The 21,707-nt window shown below is 39.7% G+C and overlaps 2 protein-coding genes and 1 pseudogene across 3 annotated transcripts; 1 reads left to right on the top strand and 2 right to left on the bottom strand.

The window, feature by feature from the left end:
- Positions 1 to 5,631: 5,631 nt before the first annotated feature.
- LOC148727576 (uncharacterized) lies at positions 5,632 to 8,069 on the bottom strand (annotated as a pseudogene).
- A 1,043-nt stretch (positions 8,070 to 9,112) lies between these two features.
- Positions 9,113 to 13,912, bottom strand: LOC148727575 (uncharacterized). The gene is made up of 4 exons (XM_088726297.1): positions 13,754 to 13,912; positions 11,051 to 11,837; positions 10,587 to 10,910; positions 9,113 to 9,716 (listed from the first exon to the last, which is right to left on the bottom strand). Exons 1-2 carry the CDS (start codon positions 13,757 to 13,759, stop codon positions 11,058 to 11,060), a joined length of 786 nt encoding a protein of 261 aa, XP_088582423.1. The 5' UTR covers positions 13,760 to 13,912; the 3' UTR covers positions 9,113 to 9,716; positions 10,587 to 10,910; positions 11,051 to 11,057.
- A 72-nt stretch (positions 13,913 to 13,984) lies between these two features.
- Positions 13,985 to 21,479, top strand: LOC111343204 (uncharacterized). Of its 2 annotated transcripts, XM_088726259.1 has the most exons (5): positions 13,985 to 14,520; positions 16,932 to 17,492; positions 18,213 to 18,479; positions 19,749 to 19,873; positions 20,175 to 20,388. In XM_088726259.1, exons 1-5 carry the CDS (start codon positions 14,244 to 14,246, stop codon positions 20,238 to 20,240), a joined length of 1,296 nt encoding a protein of 431 aa, XP_088582385.1. In that variant the 5' UTR covers positions 13,985 to 14,243; the 3' UTR covers positions 20,241 to 20,388. The 2 variants fall into 2 exon arrangements, with proteins under 2 accessions (XP_088582385.1, XP_088582384.1); XM_088726258.1 differs by having other exon boundaries at positions 14,056 to 14,520; positions 19,749 to 21,479.
- Positions 21,480 to 21,707: the final 228 nt, after the last annotated feature.

Raw genomic sequence — 21,707 nt, 5'->3', positions numbered from 1 at the left:
ATCATTTAAGAACGGTATTTATAAATTTTTATCATAACAAATTTAATGCAAATAAGGATAGATTTTTATAATTAATTAATAATTATTGTCATGTTAATTATACTATTGGAGCTACTATGCAATATATCGTACGTAACATTTTTTTACTTTTAAATGAGGCAGTTTATTTTTATAAGGAATCTTCGAATTTTGTATAAACTGACCTAATTATTCAGATCTTGTGAATTTTTTTTAGTTGTTAATTTAGCTTCAATTTGTATATTATGTTAAGATCTGTATAATTAAAGTTGAGTAAGTAAATAAATAAATAAATAAATAAACTTTGTAACCCAAAAGCTGAATTACGTCAAATTTACATGGTAAAAAAAAATATATATATATATAAATCCCTACATAATTAAAGAGACTAAAACTAGATCTACAAGGGCAGACTACTAAAATATGGAATCAGAAATCTTGTGCCTTAAGTGCATTTGAAACAATGAAACGTTTACGAAATCTCTCAGTCTTGAAAAGTGGGTTGAACATGCGTGACTTCCTGAGGTTATAACACTTGGTATTTTGTGGGGCGATCTCCAGTAAATTCTTAAGCTTACTGTCTTTGTTTTCCAAAATGTTCCTAAAACGTTTGTCCAGCAGGGCTTGTTCTCTGCCTGACAGAGTTACAAGTCCTACCTTAACTAGTGCTTCGTCATGAAGAACACATGGAAAAATGATGCACTTCGCCCTCTTTTGCACTGCCTCTAACTTACGAGAAAGATACACGGGTAGACTGTCATGAAAGACTCGGCAGGTATATTCAGTAATAGGGCGAATGCAGCTACGATAGAACTGTACTAATTCATCAGAACCTAGACCTGAGCGCTTTAACTGAGAGAGACAAAACAGACGTTTCCTAGCCTTCTTAACAACTTCAGCAATGTGATGGTTCCATTTTAAGTCGCTCAAAACATTTACACAAATAATCTTAGCCTGCGAAACAATATCAATATGTTTGTTATTAGTAACTATAGGATCGAGATCGAGAGTCTCCTTTGTACTAAGAGAAATCCTAATTTCCTTACACTTCGTCTCGTTTAGCTGGAACTTGTCCGAAGCAACACGCGAAGCAAGAGCGGTTTGAATGTTGCTTGCTTGTCCGTTAGGTATTATTTCAGAGATCGTAGAATCATCAACATACTTCCATAGATCAAAACCTGGGATGTCAAGGTCATTTTTCATAATTATGAATAGCCAGGGGCCCAATTTGGTGCCTTGCAAGACCCCCGCCGGTGCATCACGCCACTCTGAAAAACATTCTTGACCAAGTTACACTCGCTGCTTTCGGCAACACAGGAAGTCAGTAAACCATGAGATGACGGCCTCGTGAATGTCAAAAAGGCGAAGCTTTTGGATTAGTATCCCATGATCATTAAGATCAACTGCCTTTTTAAAGTCAAATAGTACTGCCCTTACAGTGGCCCCGTTCCCGTCAGTGGCACTATTCCACGCATGCGTCATACTGATGAGTGCCTCTGTGGTGATCGACCCTGGGATAGTACCAAACTGCCCTGGATCCACTTTCGCGAGCACAGCAGGTTTCACGTACTGTTCGACCACGAATTTTTCAGCCACTTTTGATAGCACAGGTGTCAAGGAGACATGCCGCAAGTGCCTGTTTGCATCATATACCGGAACTCGTTTTAGTATCGGAACAATGTCGGCATGCTTCCAGGACTGCAGCAGTCGGGCCTCTGCAAACGAACAGTTGATGATGTTGATGTTGATGAGGCCAACGAATCCGCATTTTCCTTTAGCAGCCAAGATGGTATCATGTCCGGCCAGGAGGACTTGGCTGGATTCAGTGCAGAGAGTTTCTTTAGTACGCGATGCTCAGAAACCAAGGGTCCTGAGCCAGCGGCGCGAAGGTGCTCATGGGCGCAAGAAAAGCCTCGTTAACAGTATTAGTAAGGGAAGGGGACCAGTATTATGCCCTGGATCAACGTGCCTCAAGATAGACATGGGATCTGTTCGAGTGGCAGACTTCATCCCCCCAAGAGTCTTCACTTCTTTCCATCATATACGTGGTTTACAGTTGCTCAAATGTTGTACTTTGAATGCGTAATATTTGGCGCGGCACGACTTGCGCAGACGGTTTACTCGATTCCGCAAACTGCGGAAAGAAACCAGATCTCTTCGAGCGAACGCTGCTTGCCACTGATGGATGAGATATTTTAACTGTTTGTTGGTCTATGGGGCCGTCGTTGTTTATAGCAGTCTTGGGTGTTAGAGGTAATAAAATGTCCATACCGGTCTTAAGAATAGTTTCCAAGGTGTCAGTTTTCTTTTGACACGTCTGCAAGCTACCCACCAGGGAACAGACATCGATCTCCTCCAAATATATTCGCATTGCTAATCGTTTTGTCGCCCTCAAGTCTTTCGATTGCAGTACAACCCTCTAAGAAGGTAGCTTATTCCTTTCCAAGGTTTGAACTTCGACTGTGGCGTGATAGGAGAGCCCAAAATGTGGTAACTTTTTGGGCACATCATAAAACGCGTCGAGATTGGTAAACGCCAAGTCCAGTTTGCTCTGCCAAGGGGTTGGAAAGGGAACGACCTGTTTAACACCAAAAGCGTTTGCAATACGCGAGAGATCCAGCTTGTTAAAATCCCCAAGTAGAATAACACCGCAATCAGAGAACAGAGCCTCAATCGTGGACATTGACTCGTACAGACAGTTTCCCACTGAAAGTTTGCAGTCGCTAGGGGGATGGTAAAAAGTTCCAAAAATGATAGACTGTATTTCCCTGGGGAGGCGCTTAGGCCAGATTTGCATCCACAGAACTTCGAATTCATCGTTCATAAAATCATGCAGCACCTTGAAACGGATAGAATTTCGTACATACATGCAAATCCCACCGTGATCGAAATTCTTCTTATCACGACGGATGATATTATAGCCCGATATTGACACGATATTATCATCATCAATATGATCTTTGAGCCATGTTTTTGGCGAGGGGAGGGAGGGAGGGGAAGGGGAGGGGAGGGGGCGGTGGGAATGATTTCCACCTGAAAATTATCTCCCATCAATATATTTACCTACATGCGACCTACGGACATCAGTCACACCTTTCCTTGACAAGTAGGACCAGACCAGGAACCAAATTTCGCATAAAAAGAAGCAATATTTGTGCATAAAAGGGGTTTTGATTTGATTTGTTTAAACAACGTTTACTCTGCGGCTGAAACTCTGGACAGAAAGGAAGGGTGGGGAAAAGAAATGGGAGATAGGAAAAAACGATACGCTGGGATCACGACGAACTAATATAAAATGATCACAAGTAAACCAAGCTTATCACTATCGCCAGAAATGAAGATTTTACATGCATGAGAGGTTGAAAAGTGACGCTCAATATTTTCGTGTTAAGTATGATCCTCTCATTAAAGAAAATTGTTTATCTAATATGCGCGATATGACTGAGGGTTCTGTATTGGGCAGACTGTGGCCTTGCCCAAGTAATGAACTGATCAGCGTTACCTTCATGTAGCTTTAATTTAGGTTTTGTCCATTCAAACAAACTTTTCAAAAGACATCTGTAGATGTAGTTTACAAACATCCTCTGGATAATTAGGAAGCATCCAAAGTTCTTACTGTGCTGATAACTAATAACCTTTGCGTAAAAAGGATAAAATATTTCCACGAAATCAAACTTCTTAGGTACTCGGTGGCTGCTTTATCTCTTTCATTTTCTTCATCTTCATTTTTCGTTTTTCTTGCCTAGATTTTTTTCAGCTTGAGGTTTCTTACTCTAGAATAGTGTAAAATGAATAATATCTAAGTCAATGAGACAGTTAAATGGTTAAAATGCTCGTTCAAAATCATCTCTGTCTCTGTCGCTTGAGTTAATTGCATTGAAAGGGGTGGCAACTTTATGTTTCTTTTTGTTGGATTCCTTTCTGACCTGAGAAAAATAATCACAGGAGCACATAGAACGCTTAAAAGAAAGGGCTGCGAGTGAAAAAGATAAGATCAAGCCGGCACGCTCAATAACTAGAATCTTTGGCTCTCACCAAGGTCTTACCAAACTAGCAGACAAGATACAGTATGTAATCGTGGCTCGCTACTATTTAATACAGCGACAACTTCAAACTTAAAGGGATTGATGAGCAAAATGACACATTAGATTCACCCCAGATAACAATAAGTATATATGTGCCTAAATAATGAATAAAACCTTCTTTTAGAGGGAAGTTTTCTGCAAAGCTTACAGAAAAAAACGGCGTACGTTTTGGTTTGTTTCGACACGCGCGGAAGTAAATGTGGCGGTCATTCGCACTTGTCTCGAACTTTATTCAGTTTAATTACAAACAAATAGTTTCACAATACAATACACTGTCAAACTCACAGACAATATAAACAAGAAAGCTTGCACAATCACGGCAAATTAGCCAATGATAACCCACTAGGAGCCTTTAAAGGCCCTGTCTTTGTCTTTCAGTTTCGTGAAGGTGATAATCGGTGACCTTAGAAACGACACTCGGTAACCTACATTTTTGTTTCAAATGCTACCTTTCGAATAAACAGAAAACACAGTATTAATCGGGTTTTGCTAAAAGCAGGCCCGCGGCCCACGGCCCACGACCTGGCAGCCCGAAGACCCAGCGACCCGCAATGGCCTGCGACCCGGAGGCCCGGTGGCCCGGTGGCCCAGTCCTGATTTTCCACAGTTTTTTTTTTTCCAGCGGTGAATCCACGCGCATGCATAGATCTGCATCGGGTTTGGGCGTGCAAAATGGACGACAGTGAGTTTGAATTCGTTGACCATTTAATCATTTGAATCCTTGTTTCTGTTTGTTGCATGTTGTTCAGATAAAAACGTTTTGATTCTCTGTTCATTAGTCTCTTTACAGAAACCGATAGCACAATAGAGGACTTTCAGTAGAACGCACCTACTTCTTGCAAGCGACCAAAATGAATCGAATTTGAGCTGTCTTTTGTGTTCAGTTTTCCCAATCAAGCGTTGATAAAAGTTTGCTGACAGAGATGAAATTTGAAAGTATTTACATCAACATGAGCGGAGTATTTACTTTCAGTTTCCGAAAAAACAAGAATTTTAAAGTATTTCTCGCGTGGTCTGTTATGAAAAGAATTATGATAACATTTTCGTAGCCCAAGTTTAAGACTTCCAGTCGAGAGATTCTGCATGTAATAGAGATCTAGAGGAGTAGCTAACCATATCTGGCGATGTAATATTCGAATGAGGGATTCAATATTTCAGTCGCACACAGGGTCCCTCCGAGAATGTAAACATAAGCCCAAACAAGGAATAAGCTAGTAAAATCTGCGGACATGATGAACCATATCTTAGTGAGTAAATACTTACCCCCATGTTGAATAAATACCCTGGCTTGGTCTCCTTAAAGCGAATATCCTCCCGGCAAAAGTTATAGGCTTTTTGTTGATAGCGATCAGCGATGTGCCGTCAGGATTTACGAGAATGGAGCTTCATTTAGCAATCGACTTCCACTGACTGTATGTAACGTGACTCTATGTAACGTGACTGTATGTAACGTGACTGTATGTAACGCCCTCCCGTGCCTTCATCATCTCATCTTCCCTTTTGTTTCTCTCTTGATGCTTCATTTGGTTCACAGTATTTCATTTTCTACGGTAATCAGAGCTCTCTCCAAGATGTCAAATGTCATTCGTTCTATATTTGGGTTCCGCTCCTTGTTGTTTTTGGTGTAGTTCGACATGAAGAATGTTAGACTCGGCGAGCTTGTGGTAGCTTTATATGCATCCTCGAAGGCCTCATTCCTTTCTTCCTGATTTTGAAGTTCGTCGCTGTGAGTAATTACACTGATGGGTACGATACCTATTTAAAGTGAAAAACAAATGACTTAAAAGTCAGTTACATTCGAGTTTTTCCTTCAACATCAGGGAATATTTCCATGGGAATTACAATATTTCATTGCGGCTTACACTTAATAGGAGAGCCTTAGCTTGTAGATGATGGATACCTAATAATAGTATAGTACGAGTAGATAGTTAAGGAGAGATGGTAACTGGTGAGCTTGGTGATTAAATTCAGAAAGAAGTTTTAGTTTTGCAAATCAAGAAAAAGTATAGCAATACCAGTTTTAAAAAGGACATCTTGAAATGGTTTCCAGTAGTCTCTTAAAGCCCCTTCCTTCAATCTTGGGTCGTTGGCTTTCACAACAATGATGGACCCATGCAGTCTCTGTCCAAATTCTGGGCATCGATGCATATCTTTTTCACTCACTTGGCCTTCGTTAGGGCGAATGATGTTATCATGAACCACGCTGAAATTTCCCGATCAGAATATTTTGAAACTCGACAACCTTCTCAGAGTTGTAACGGAAGAAACCCCGAGTGTCAACCAAATGAAAAAACAACTCTGGCAGGTAGTCCTGGAGTATACTAGTCCCCTCCTCTCCTTTGGACTGATCCGGAACGGTCCCCTTGTTAGTTTGCCTCATTGTCCGCTCAACTGTGTTCAGTGAAGCAACTCTTCCCTGACTCTGCGGGGCCAAACACACCGTTCCTGAGCTGTGTTACATCATCAATTTCCAATCCTAGGAAACTATCCAGTTTAATCTTGTCACCAAATTTGTAATTTTCCAACTGCTACCGACGTCGGCAAAGTTCGGCCTCCAATTCCAAACTTTTTTGTTCGTCCTCTTTTCTTCTTCCTCTTTTTCCTTTTGTTGCTCTCGCCTGAATTCTTCTCGTCGCCTCTTTTCCTCCTGTTGCTGTTGTTTTTCTGTACGTTCCCTCTCTTCTTTTTCGCGTTGCTTTCGTTCGTTTGCCAGCCGTGTTTACTCTCTCTCCTTTGCCTCTTGCTCTTCTTTTTCTGTGTTTTCCACATAAGTGTTTTGAGTCTCCTGGTTATAACTATTCTGGAGTAAAAGCGTATTTTAAAACGCAGTCAGGCTATTTATGAAGATCCTACTCAACCAACATGGTGAAAATACAATTATAAAAAAATACTTGACTGTGTGGATGGGAGAGATTTATATCAGTTTTAGGTTTGCATCAATCCTCAAAAATAATATATAGACATGAAGGCTGCACGGCCTATTCGGCTTCAAGTACAGGCCGGTACAGATTTCGCCCTTGAAAAAAAAGCACTTTGACTTCGCATGAACCATGCGATCCCAAGTTCTAAGCTAAGTACTCTTCTATATGCTCATTGTCTTGCCTTCAATTAACTTAGTGACAATTAGGAATCATGTGGCATATTTACACTTTCTTTTTGGGCTTGCAAGAACATATATTGCTACGACGGCGTCACGTTACGAACAGCAAATTTTTGTCCGTTGGCGTGGTGACGGTTAGACGTAAACCATGGCGGAAGGACTATACAAGCCCTTTGAGCCCCCTTTTTTCCTGTTATCCCAACTTGTATGCTAGGGAGTGTAATAGACGTTCTACAATTGCAAAATTAACAGAATGAGCGTCTCTTCGACTCTCAATTTGGTTAATTGCGCGTTGTGTGGCCGGTTTGAGCTCGGTTCAGATGGATATGACGCGATGTCGCAAATGTTGCATGAGATACCGGGTTTGGCTCTTAAGCTTTTTCCGAAATTGTTGCAATCTAGAACGAACAGATAAGTCTTGCTAGCGACCAAAAAATCGAGTTTGAGTTCTTTTTTGTTTGCAGATTTCCTAATCAAGCCGGTTGGACTGTAGTTCAGGGGGAATTTGGTGAGATGAAATCCGCAACTATTTACATCAAAATTTGAGCGGAGTATTTACTTTCGGTTTAATTTCCGAGAAAACAAGAATTGTAAAGGATTTCTCGCGCGGTCTGTTATGAAAAGAATAAACTGAAATTTTCGTAGCCTAAGTCTAAACCTTGGAAACGTGAGGTTCTCTACGTAATGGAGATCTAGAGGAATAGCTGACCATATCCGACGATGTAACATCACAAGAAACGCCGGGTTCATCATTTCAGTCAAGCATCGGCTCCCATCGAGACTGTAAACATAAGCCCAAACTGGGAAAAAGCTATTGAAATTTTCGTAAATTAATCCTATCTAAATGAGTAAACACTTACCTCCATATTGGAGAATACACTGGCTTGAACTCCTCAAAGAGAAATAATATCTTACCGGGAATAGTTGAAGGCGCTTCGTTGATGGTGATTAGTGATGTGAAGTGAGGATTTTTAAGAATGAAGCTTTCTCCAGCAATCACATGATGTTGTGATGATATTCGGTTTTTGATCAAAAGCGCTGTAGCCGGATAGGTAATTTACCCTTAGCCACTAAAGTTTTGGACTTTCACAAAGAGCAAATTGACTCATTTGGAAATTATCGATACAATGTCTGTTCATCATGATTTTCTGTTTGTATCTCTCATTTCCACGTTTTTTCACGTTGCGTGATGTTCTTGGATCTCCGTGACTCACACCGGTCAGAGTCTAACGGTTTCTAGGAATTACACGAGGTTGATTTTGGGTGGGAAAATTAGCTTTTCAAGGAATGGAATGGAGAGATTTCTGACCCAATTTTCTCACTAGTCAAAGGGCATCTTTAGCGCATTTTAACAGTTTGAAGTTTATGGACCCGAAATCAAGGCCTGCTTATGTTATGGCTCAGTAAGAAAACTTACTAAGATTATCTCAGTTAGTACTTATCTTTATAAACATTTCCTTCATCTGTACCAGTTGTATATCGTTTGTAAGACTCGTTACTGTAAAGTGGTGAGGGATGAGAGGGTGGGGAGTGGGAAAAAGAGTCTCTGAATTGAAAGAAAGTTTAGGCAAAAAATTTTGGAACCTTTCCTGGTACTTTTTTTTCTTATTTGCATCGCCAGTTTTAAGATTTGGCATGGAAAAAGCACCAACAAGATGCAACAATGTTAGAACTGTCATCATCAGTTGCGGTGTTGAATATCATATTGGCAAGGGCTTTTTTCAGGTCCTACATATCCCTCCCCCTAGTGATCCTTTCAATCTGTGACACCCCTTCAGAAAAAAAACTCGCAAATCTTGATGCTTAGCTACTTTCACACTTGAACATAGTCGGGAAATGTGGTACTTGAATGACAAGGCCGCGACTGGTTATGAGAACTGAATGGAATCATTAAGATGAGGCATAATGATCGATGGCAAAAGAACAAAAAGCCTTTAATTAACACCCACAAGTAAACAGGCAACAAATTATCGTAGTTAATTACTGATCATTAGTTCCTTTTACTGATGTAATTCTTGATTAAACTGTCTAAGGAGGTTATAGTATTTAGTTCGTAAATTCTATGTTTTGAAACATCAACAGCTGACAAGTAAACCTATGGACCTAGAATCAAAATCTCTCTTCACGAGTCTAACAGTGTATTAATTAATACATTTTTTATCCTAAACATCAGAAATGAAATGCTGTCCTTCAAAAGCAATTGCATGCTCAACACTAGCCTTTTAATTGCCCTAAAAAATTAGAAAAAAATCGGTAAATTTTGCTCAAGAGCGTCAAGTCCGTGTCTAGTCGCCACTCAATGGTTCAAGAGATCATGCCTCGTTTCTTGAGCTCCTTCTCGATCATTCTGCTCATTCCAGCAGGAAAGTACTGACGAACTTCACTCCAGCTCATAGCTAACAACTTTACACTTGTTATGTCATCTTTGGCCAACTTGCTCGAAGCCGTCATGATGCTATTTGTCGACCTCTGATATTCTTTTTGGAGGAAACGTAAGAACACTTTCACCGAAGCTGTGGGGAAAAATAATTACTTCTTAATTTAATTTCTTTCCCAGCACTAGCGACAGTTTGGAGCTTTCAGCACAGTGTTAAATTGACACATTTAATGAAATCGATGACTCATGGTGCAGAGAAGTCTCAGTTCTTCAATGTCGTATACAAATGCATCAATGGCCTAATTAATCACTATATGGACTTGATTAGACAACACGTACTTCATAGGCATAATACACGTAACAAAGGCAATTTTAGATTACCACGTGTCAAAAGAAATTGGGGGAAGCAAAGAACACAATATCATGCCGTTTCTGATTTTAACTCCCTCAGTCAGACGATCAAAGACTCAAAGAATGTCAATAGTTTTAAACCTAATGTTTTTAAGTTTATAATATAGCTACTTACGTTTAATTTTTATTTATACTTATTTTTAATTTTTTATGCATTTTTTGTATCCTTTTAATCCCTTTGCAATTTTATTGCTTTTTTGTTTCTACAATATATATCTAGTTTCGAGGTCCTTTTTGAAAACCATATTTGTTATGAAAAAGTTTCCTGGATAAAGATGATTATTATTTATTTATAACACGCATCATTCTAGTGAATAACGACTGATAGTTTCGAAAGAAATTGTTTGGGGCTGCGTCGGTGGGAGTAACGAAATAATTTGAAGATATCAACAAAGTTGAAATGGTAAATTTGCCCCCGTTACGATTACAAAAGCTGACGTTTCGAGCGTTAGCCCTTCGTCGGAGCGAATAGAGGAATTGTGGGTTGTGTGAGCTTTTAAAGGCAGAAATTGGAGCTACGTTATTGGCGGGAACATGGCAACGAGAAAAACAAGAATAAATTAAATTTCTATTTCATTCACTCTAGTGAGCTTACCGTCAGCGGAATCAGGTGCCACTTGTCCACTGACTGTAACTCCCTCCAGAGCTTTCATCATCTCGTCCTCTCTTTTGTTTTTCTCTTTTTGCTTCATGATCTTAACAGCTCGTTCAGCAGTCATCAGAGCATAATGCAATATGTCGAATGTCATTCGCTCTATCTTAGGGTTACGTTTTTTTTTGTCTTTGGTATAGTTCCACATGAAGAAGGTGTGACTAGGGGAGCTTCCTGTAGCTGCTGATGCCTCGTCAAAAGCGTCCTTTTCGTCGTCTTCTGTTTGCAGTGTGTCCCGATGGGTGATAACAGTAATTGGGGCGATTCCTATAAAGAATAAAATAACGATTGTTATAAATTGTCCTCCACTATTTAATAAGTTCGCGTCTTCAAATCCAACACCATTTTTTCTTGTTTGTTATTTTTGGTGGATATTAAACTATAATGTTCTCAAATTCATATAGTACCGTTTCTTCAAAGGACATCTCGAACTGCTTTCAAGTAGTCCTTCAAAGCCCCCTCAGTGAGTCTTGGGTCGTTGGCTTTAACCACAATAATGATTCCATGCATTCGTTGTCCAAATGCCGGGAATTGATGCATCTCTTGTGGTTTGTTCTCACCATCAGTAGAGCGTGCAATGTTATCCCCGGGCTGAATTTTGCCAAAAAGGATATTCTGAAACTCGATGTTCTCGTTTGAGTTGTAGTTGAAGAAGCCCCTCGTGTCTACTAAGTGGAAGAACATCTCAGGCAGGTAGTCTTGGAGTGTAATGGTTCCCTCTTGTCCCGTTGTACTATCCGGGGCGGATCCCCTCTCTGTTTCTCTTACCGCTCGTTCGCACGTGTTGACGAAGCAACTCTTCCCAGAACCCGTGGGGCCGAATACGCCGATCATAAGCTGAGTTACATCATCAACGTTTAGCCCCATAAAATTGTCAAGCCTGGTCTTGTCACCAAAATTGTAATTACACAACTGATCTCGGCGTCGGCAAAGTTCGGCTTCCAGTTCCAAGCGTTTCTGTTCTTCTGCTTGTCTTCTGGCTTCTTCTTCTTCTTCTTTCTGCCGTTGTTCCTTGAGTTGCTCTCGTCGTCTCCTCTCTTCCTCCGCCTTTTCTTTCGCTATACGCAACCTTTTTTCGTTCTCGCGTTGCTTTCGTTCATTCTCCAGCCGTCTCGCCTCTCTCTCCTCTGCCTCGCGCCTTTTTGTTTCTGTGTTATCCACATAAGTGTAGTAAGTCTCCTGGCTAGAACCACTCTAAAGGCAAAAATTGAAATATATTTCTATGTAAAAATCAAAATCGGTAAGTCTGAGGCTCGGATCGTCATATAGGCACGATATTTGCGCCGAATGGAACTTTTCTCCTCTTTTTTGCTTCGAAGAGGGCTCATTTCCTGAACAGCGACCAGTAATCCGAGCCTGGGACTCAAGTTATTTTATTTGTCACGCTTTCGTGACAAATTCAGTTTTCAAAATTGTCTTTCATAAACAGGTCAAGGGATAATGTATATCACGATCATAATCCAGTTCGAAAAATGACACAGTCTCCCGTTATACTAGAATCCCCCACCACCTGTATTAGGCGAGAATTTGGGTATAAAAGGTTTTACCAAGTTTTTGAAATGCGTCCAATCTATCTTGCAGACAACAATATAGTATCCAACATTCTCAAAGGTTGGAGATTTATAATCAACAGTAGTGATCGAAAATTTGGAAGGTGGTAAGTCTCATTTTGAGACTTTCCACTGTGAGCTTGATATTTTTCCCGTATATTTATTTTTTGCGAACAGGCCTTATTTACTGATAATAAACAATAATTAGATGAGGTTAAGGATGATGTCATGAATCATCAAGACCGAGTTCTAAGTTATTTGCCGAAACCGAAGGCTGAGGCAGATATTACAGACAGGAGGTTTAATAATTCCTACTCAAAATATCATGCGAAAACAAATCAAATAATTGTTTATCATTAATTTTTAAACAATCCGCAAAATCGCTTCTCTTCATGTTTGTAAAAATTTGACTTTAAACTCGACACAATAAACGCAAAATCCGCCGCAAGTATTGTATTTATCATATAAACTCCACACGCTATCGTTTGTTGATTGAATGCTCTCGACCAACCTGATTTTTCAATGTAAGTCTAATGTATGATAATACCAGTTATTATCAATTCCATTTTAATTGTTTTTCTCAAGTTTCTGTTCACAGAAAATCTCCTTGACTGAAAAATGCGTGACCCTTCCCATCCTACCTTGAGAACCTTCCTTGCGACCCAGTGTATTACGGATATCAAATGACTGATCACGCAAGGCAATATTAAAAGAGAACCTTTAACATATGGGCAGATTTCTGAGGATAAAAAAGGTAAGAGGCAGACAAGGCACATCAATTTCCATTAATTAAACCGGAGAAAGATATCTTAAGATTATTTCACTTTCCTTGCTTTCACCTTGCATGCGTATATACAAAGTTTTCCGAGCTGAGTCAGTGCAATTGCAAACGTTGAACATGATAATCATTAATTTAAGTGCAGGAAAAATTTTTAAATCTGGGCTTTTTACCAGCTCAGAAAGCATCATTACCTTTTTTTTTTTAAGAACCAGGTGGATTTAAAATCTTCCAAAGTGGAAGGTGCAGTTCTTCCCCAATTTCCTGGAAGTTACCGGAAGTAAGGAGAAGCCGTGATTTTAATTCACAAACTTAAATTCTTCCAGCAAAACTTATCAATTCTCGTCATTTCTTTTCAAAATTCTCTTTCATGCACTCAGCTTTCATTTATATTTTCCTAAACTGAAAGTTTAGGGGTCGAGTTGTAGAAAGAATTTTACTTTCAGTTTCCAGGAAGCGAACAATCTCTCCTGCACATCATTTTAGATTTTAGTTGAGTCGATTACAATTTTTGCCCGCATTTGCCCAAGTTTGACTGAAAGTCATTACCTCAGCGAAGCCTAAACCTTCGGCTTGCACCGTTAGCCGAGAGCTTACCCAGTCCTTAACGTCTTTTTTCTCCAAAAAAATCTTTCTTTTGGAGGGATTAATATTAGTGTCACAGCTCATCGAAATGAATAATATAACATTTAAGACGCACATTACGATCACCAGTGAAAGGAAATAGGGAACCGAAACTTGCAGAAGTTGTTGAAAATAAGCCAAATTATTGTAAAACTTACCCCCATTTTTGAAGATTTATATAAAGACGAGTTTTATCCTTATTCCAGTCCGAGTGAATGTGTTCGTGTAAGAAACGAGACACCAAATGAAACACAAGTTGCAAGATGATGATGGGAATTTTCCCTTTCAAGTGGCCTCGTGTGATTTCCGAGAATTTTATCACGTGATTTTACAGATGTTCCTTTTGACAAGGAACTCATAAGCCATGTGAGGAATTAATTAATCTCTTGTACGCTGTGGTGAATTGGATTTTTGTCCTCTATCAAAAGCAACTCTATTGCTTTTTAGAGAATCTTCATTTAGATCCCCTTGAGAGTTTCTATCTTGCGCGACTTAGGGATCTACGTGACCTATGCTGATCAAGGGCTTTCTCGGAAACATTGCGCAGTCGATTTCGTCTGATCTCATCGACGAATATGAAGTGTTAGATTTTGTGAAGTTCTCTTCTACAGTTAAATTTAAAGCGAAAAAGGTTGTGCCAGAGAAAAGATGTCGCAGTCAACAAAGCGAGTTCATCTGTTCAACTGTGATAACACATGCAAACTAGAGCCTGTTGAGAAATTGCTGGAGAAATTTAGCATCCATGTTGAAGAGAAACACTCATTCAGACCTGCTCAAATGTCTGAAATGGTCGCAAAAATTCCAAACTTAGACATGGATATGGCCTTTTTCGTGGTTCATGCACATAAATCTCGACTCTCGATCAACGAAGACAACGCTGGCATTGGTTACGCCAAGATATACAGAGCTTTACGTGAAGCAACGGGTGAGTGGCGGAAGTATCTTCACTTGGTAGATGTGCCTTCCCTTAATGTTTTTCTATCTGAAAGATTCAATCATGCCCTAAAATGCCTTTTTTCTCTGGCCGGGTAAACAGATTATTTTTCAGGGAAGGCAGTGACAATTTGATGAGTATGATCGAAATTTGTCATATATTTCCTCCAGCAAAATCCTCACTGACTAGAATTGAAAGCGAAGGAAATTAGCATATATTTAAACTGACATCTTCTGCTAATCAAAGTAGACGAATGTTCCTTTTGGGTAAAGTCCACAACGTGGCAACTACCGCGAATTGCTCGATTTATTATCTTTACTTTAACTTTCGATGATTGCGAGATCTGTACACAACAAATTGATATTTAACTAATTAAAGTTGTTAGGTTTACTTATTTTACTATCCAAATGAGCTTCGTAGAAAACAAATCACGATAACGCGCGGGACCAGCGCAAATATCACGCGATATTTGAACTCCAGAAATGTCGATCATATCCGCGAAATTTGACCCCACATGATCATAAATCTTGGATCATAAATCTCTCAAACGTTTTGATTTTTAGTATCGCTGAGTATATTTACTCGTTTTTTGTATTTTGACTCGCGCTAAGGCCTACGGGCTCGTCAAAATACGGCGTAACTCATAAAAATACTCAGCGGTACTACACAACAAAAAGCCCGATAAGATATATTTATTTCAGTCATTTGAGGCGCATTAGATCCGTATTACATGTCTAAGGTAGTATATTAGTATTATATTATTTTTATCCCTACTGCTGCATTTCTGAGTGATATACTCAAAGTCTGCTGTCCGATCTTGCCTATTTAAAATAGCCTGCGTACCGGCCCAAGAGGGAGGGGGAAAGGGGTGGGGAGCCGAGCGGAGAGAGGCTTGGGGAAGGGATAGGAGGGCGAGCGGAACGAGGCTTGGGGAGAGCCTCTCTCCGCTCGGCTCCCCACCCCCTTCCCCCCTCCCTCTAGGGCCGCTGCGCAGGCTAGCCTATTTATTATCCAACTACACTCCGTAGAGTACAAATAACGGCACAGACAAGTACAAAATATAACGCGGTATTTGACACCCCTCTGTCACAGATCTGGTGGAACCCGATCTGGGGAGTTATTTTTCCTTCCCCGGTGGAATTTTGACCTCCATGGCACCTGATGGCTTTTTTTTTAAAACTCACTGGTAAATATTTTTCCTCCCTAGTATAGAATTTTAGTTTCCCTTGTGATACGTCCTCCCCAGCAAGAAAAAGGCACAAGTTTGGAATTCCGTTCTTGTTTCTGTTATATATGCCCTGGTAGAATTTTTGTTGAAAGCCAGGTGAACAACCAGAGAACCAGTTAGACAGGTTTTCTCGCATCACGCAAGCGAAGAATTGGATTGAAGTTACGAAAAAAAATGGTGGAAAATTTGAATCGTATTTCTGACGACAAAGACTCGGAATGGCTGGCAAATATAGATCCAAGTTTATTAGAGGAATCAAACGAAGAAAAACAGTTAAACAGCCAGGAAATTTCTGCATTTATTGAAGTAAATAGAAACAGCAACACGACAACGCGCCAATTCCGTTCCGCTTCGCATACTTCTGTCACGCACTTGGATAACAAATAACTTATCAGACGTTTTGTTGTGTAGTATCGCTGACTGTTTTTACTCGTTATTCGTATATTGACTCGCCTTACGGGCTCGTCAAAATACGGCACAACTCGTAAAAATACTCAGTGGTCTATCAGCCCACTTTCATAAATGGCTGCCGGATTAATATTCTTTTGTTTAAATTTAAATTAGCCCTACTGGCCTCGTTCTCCAGTACAAAATTCAAAAGAATACATTATCTCAAGCGAGGCCAGTAGGGCTAATTTAAATTTAAACAAAAGAATATTTATACGGCAGCCATTTATGAAAGTGGTCTATACTACACAACAAAACATCTAATAAGATATATTTATTCTTCGAATTTCTGGATAACGGTCCTCTATACTTAGAACTAGAAATTATCACGGCCTATCGGGTGCGTTCGAGTTCACAGCTGACTGTAGAGTCTGGTGTGGTTGTGCGTATCTGCTGATACCAAAACAGGACAATGACAAGTAGTGTTTTATACTTCATTTGTGCGAATTTTCAAAGGTGCAGTGTGTATGGCTCTTTTCATCAATCCCTAAATTAATCTCTATTAAGCTCACAGCGCCGTAGGTCTTTTCCCGGCCCTGCACATGTCATTGCGTTCGGCCCCTTATATTTTTTTTTTCTGAAGCGTACAAGGATTTTTTTTGCCCAGTGTTTTTCAGTAAGGGCACCCTTTGGGTCGTACGGGTCATATAACAATGCATGTTATTTTAAGTGATAACACTCATAAGGCTCTGAGCCTGCGTTACATTTGAATCGGTTTTGTCCACAGGGGGAGATGTCATCGTCGTTATCGGGGGAGATGACAACTACAAGGAAAACGATGAAGAGAATCGAGAGGTTATTTCACGTTGGGCGAAGAGGAAAGTTGCCTCACAGTTCGGCGAAGAGTATCTTGATGGTAGAAGGAGCTTCATCTTTTCTTGGAACAAACAACATAGACCGATTCACGAACATGCTCTACTGCATCACTTTGATCGAAACAAGAAAGGACAAAAGTTTGAATATAATCCACCTCAGCGAGAGGAACGACCAAAGCCAGCGACGCCACCGCCGAAAGAAAGAACGCTCCCTTCCTCACAAAGAAGTTGTTCCTCGTCAGTCGAACGACAGTCTGCATCAAAGATGCCAACGAAACAAGACAGTTCCTTGTATCAGTATGAAGCGTTAACTGGACCAAGGAAGGATAGAGAAGAGCACAATTCTGCACACCCTCTCGATAGTACAACTATGAGCAGCAGTATCTTGAGGGACAGGCAAAACACAGCAATTAGCAGTGATCCAGGAGCCAGATCCAAGGAAATGATCCCTCCACAAATTGGACAAACCAAAGGTTAGAATAAAGTCTAAAACACAGATTTAAAGGAGAATAGTAAGGCCCCTTCTCCACTTACCTGAAAGGTGATAGATATAGATAATAATTCTTGTTTTGCTCTGTGCTAGTTCATATCAAAAACGTAATTTTTTTGCTCTCTTACAGTCTTTAGAGTAAATAAATTTGATAAGTAAGTATTAGATGGGCAATTAAACTAATGTTACACCTATAATATGTCTGTTGCTGTTGGCCAAACAGTGAGCCTTTTAATCTCAATTGCTGAGATCAATTCGCCTTGTGCTCTCAATTCGAAAAGATTTCAAGTAGGCGTGCTTCTGTTCAGTAATAGATCATATATGACGCTAAAATATGGTAATAACAAAAATCTTGCCCACACAGTCAAAGGAAAAGCATGCTACGCAAACCATCTTATTTTCATCACCGACTAATGTGAAGTCTCAAACGTCTGCTTTCTATCTCTTTAATATGTCTTTGAATAGTTAAGAGCTTAATGAAAATACACAATTGACTAAAATGATGATGCTTTTGTTGTGGTTTGGCGTGTACAGCCAGGTACCATAACTAAGTTGTTTTCAAAATGTAGGAGTCCATGGTTGAATTCTTAGTGCAATTGCAAACAATTTTCTAACAGGTAGATTACCCTTGAGAATCTCAATATGCGTACTTCTCCTTTAAGAAACATTTTAAGTGTACGACCACCTGTGTTTCACTCGTTAGAACTGGCGATTTTTGGCTGTGACGTGTCACAAGAGTCCGTGAAGGATGTAGAAAATTTTTTTAAAAGTCTTCCATCCAGCCTCCTTCGCTGGTCAGAGGATCCTTATGTTGCCAACCTTCCAATCACTAAAGTCGAAGATTGCTTGAGGGATTGTCACTTCAGATTCTCGGTGTTAGTGGTGGATGTTTTTACAGTTAGGGATGGTTATGACAATCAAAGATCAAGGGAATTACAACGACTTGTTAGACTTGCAGTGGATAAAGGGGGTAAGTCTTCGAATTAAGATCATTAAGTTACTCCTCAGGGCCAAGACATCTCATCAAAATTGTTCGAACCACCCTTTCTCTTTATATTGTGATATGGTGAATGCTCTCATCGTCATTACTCAAGTTGCTCTTCGATGCATTTAATCACAAATAATGTCTCTCCGTTTGACCAGAAACAATCTTACCGCTCAATGCCTAAGTAGCGAAATCATTGTCTGAGAGAAGGGGTAGGGATGGTCTAGGAAAGAGATGATCATACCTGACTGTACGGTTATGTAGTTTTAAGTTAATTGTGTCTTGTTTCTTATTCCGTTTTTACGTCAGAACGTGGAATACTCCTCTGTTTTTTCGTCAAGCTAGATCGCCTCAATCAATTTAGTGGACTCCTCTCAAAACATATAAAGGGGACAAGTCTCTGACCAAATTGGTGGTGCGTTGATGGGGGAATAAAGAGATAATTTGGTTTTATCAACTGAGTGGATTGACGGTGACCAATTTACATTGTCACCTAAGTCGATAAGACCAAATCATCTTATAACATAACCAAAGTAAAGCGCGCGCTCTGATTGGTCAATTTAGCGTCCCCCATTTGCCCATGGGTGTACGCTGCTGACGTGAGCAAATGCAAAGACTATTTTTCCGCGCGCGCTTGTTTTTTCTGGTCGCGTAAGATTTGTTAAATAAAAGGGAACTCTTTAGCTACAATGTATCAATGTTATGTTATAAAACAAATGGTAAACACCACAGCGTACACTATTGAGTTATGGATGCACTTGGGAGGTTTGCTAAGCACTCAAGAAGCTAGAGTCGCTCTCGGCTATCGCCTCGAGCGACTCTTACGCTTCTTTCGTGCTTAGCAACCTCCCGCGTGCATCCATAACTCAATAGTGTACGCTGTGGTGTTTACCATTTGTTAATTGCTCTTAAGCCCCCTCCAGAGTATTAAACATGACTCAGTTTTTCGAAGCACGACCTACACCACTGCAAACTGTCAGTTTGACATTTTGCCGTAGTGGCATGTAAATCCGGCCGGGTTGCTGGACGAGTGTTAATCATTTTCAAATAACTCGACTTAAAAAATTTTGGAAAATACATGACTAGTATTGAATGACAATTCAATCGGTGAGAGAGAAAGAACACAGTAGTCTTAAAACTTAAGATTTTAATTAAGCAGAGTTGAGTGTTTTTATTTTGTAAATAAAACGTCATACCATACGGAGCATCATACCATACCAATATTTATGATATCTTTTCGCACTTTTTTCACAGTTGAAAAAGTCATCATCTTGCTTTGTAATGGGCAATCAACAAAGGGTGAAGTTACATACAGTGTGTTCACTGAAGAAACCAGTAAAATGGATAAGGTGTCTGTTGTTGAGTTAAATAACGGAAAGGTGAAGTTGGATCCATATGATTTTTTCGAAGTTGTGATGTTACAGGAGAGAACTTCGTCACTTAAACAAGCGCATGAAAGCGTTTACCCCTGCCACACAGAATTAAGTAGAGACTATCCTCCACACGATCCCTCAGAAAAGAAAAGCATTTATGAGAGAGGTGTTCAGAATACCCCTCAGCCTGTACTGGCCACACAATCAAAAGAAAACCCTTCTCCTGTTGTTTTACTGAGAGGTATCGCTCGCTGCGGAAAGATATCTGAACGGCTTCAAATATGGGACCCTGAATTTACGATTTCAGATGACTTCCAAGACTTCCAAAAGTGGCTGCTTGAAAATTACAGGACCGAACCTGAGATTGGAGTAATAGTTATCAAGTCCATCAATGACACACCTAAGTATTACACTCGTCCAAATATGAAAGAATTTCTTTTGGACAAGGAAATATCCCTCAGACCCGGTGAAAACCTCGTACTGAAAACTCGTGTTTGCAACGGGGAGGTATCCTTTAAAGAGGAAGATGTACAGTTTAAGTATGGAAATCTGCCTATCCCTCAATACATTATCCATGATCTACAAAGGGAGAAGGCTCATGGTGACTTGTACATTACTATTTCAAAAGACTCAGACAAATTTCGTAAGATTGTTATTAATAGAAGACTGAAAGAAACTACCAACGCTGTCAAACAAACAACGAACAGGGTAATAGAAACAGCAGAAAAAAAGGTTAGTTCTCTGATTCAGATTTTCAAGTCCTGAAAAAGTTGCATGTTTTGATTTTTCAGGTAGAACAAAAGTCAAATGTCTGCCTCCGATTAGGTAACATCAGTTCAATGCGGAAGTATTTAAGAAGAACTACGGCTATCGGGACCAAATTTGACTTATTCGTTGGCATGTGTATAAAAGTAGATTAATTTGGAAAAATATTATGTCGATGTAGGTAGCTGCTTGTCAAAAGCGTATATACGTTGTAGAAAGTTTAAGCACAGAAATCTGTGGAAGACTTCGCTGACTGAAAAGATAATGGTGACATGTATGTCATTAAAGACGGGGTAGACAAATTTTTATGTACATGTATGATGAAAAGTGAAAGAAACAGAATTTATAAGGACGGAGTTTCATTTCTCCTTTCCAAAGGCAATTTCAGGAATGAGATTTTTTTCTGTTTACAAGTCATTGCAGAAATTAAATTACAGCCTTGGGATGAGCGTCAGCAAAGGTCGATGTTAGCAAGATATAACTGTAGCTATCAGTAACAAATCTGATTTAACAATTTGTTGTGACGTTTGTCATTGTATAGATATGTCACTTTATTTTCCTTAGTTCACAGGTTTTTCATAATTCCACTTGTAATGCCTGAGATTAAGGGAGAGAAGATTTTAGTTTACCAGTTAGAGACTGATCGTTACATCGTTTATACAGATCAAGTTTCCTGAAGGGTTTAAGAAATTTAAAATCAGAACTGAGAAATTTTCACGCTCTGTCTTGTGCTATGCATGCATGTTTGTCTCGATACACTAAAGATGATAATAACTGACCAGACCCTACGATCTCAGTAGTCACTAACAAAGTATGCAAATAAAGTCAAAGTAAGCTTTGGAGGATATTTACCCATAGGATATTTACCGATAGCAAATCACATTAATCTTCAACGAACAATGTTTTCTAGCGAGAACTTAATGTTTGGTGAATATCATGACCGAACGTACATTCTCGATGAACGCATGAAGTTACCACGGTATTTCCAAATAATTAGTAGCAAATGATCGCTTTTTTCGATCCAAGACAAGCACGTTCTGAAAAATAGTGTTCACGAACCCTATCTGAGAGAATA

The sequence above is a fragment of the Stylophora pistillata genome, chromosome 7 (assembly GCF_964205215.1).
Source record: "Stylophora pistillata chromosome 7, jaStyPist1.2, whole genome shotgun sequence".
In the NCBI taxonomy this organism is placed as follows: domain Eukaryota; kingdom Metazoa; phylum Cnidaria; class Anthozoa; order Scleractinia; family Pocilloporidae; genus Stylophora; species Stylophora pistillata.
Note: the sequence above shows the minus strand (reverse complement) of the source record. Positions and strands in the feature narration are given on the sequence as shown.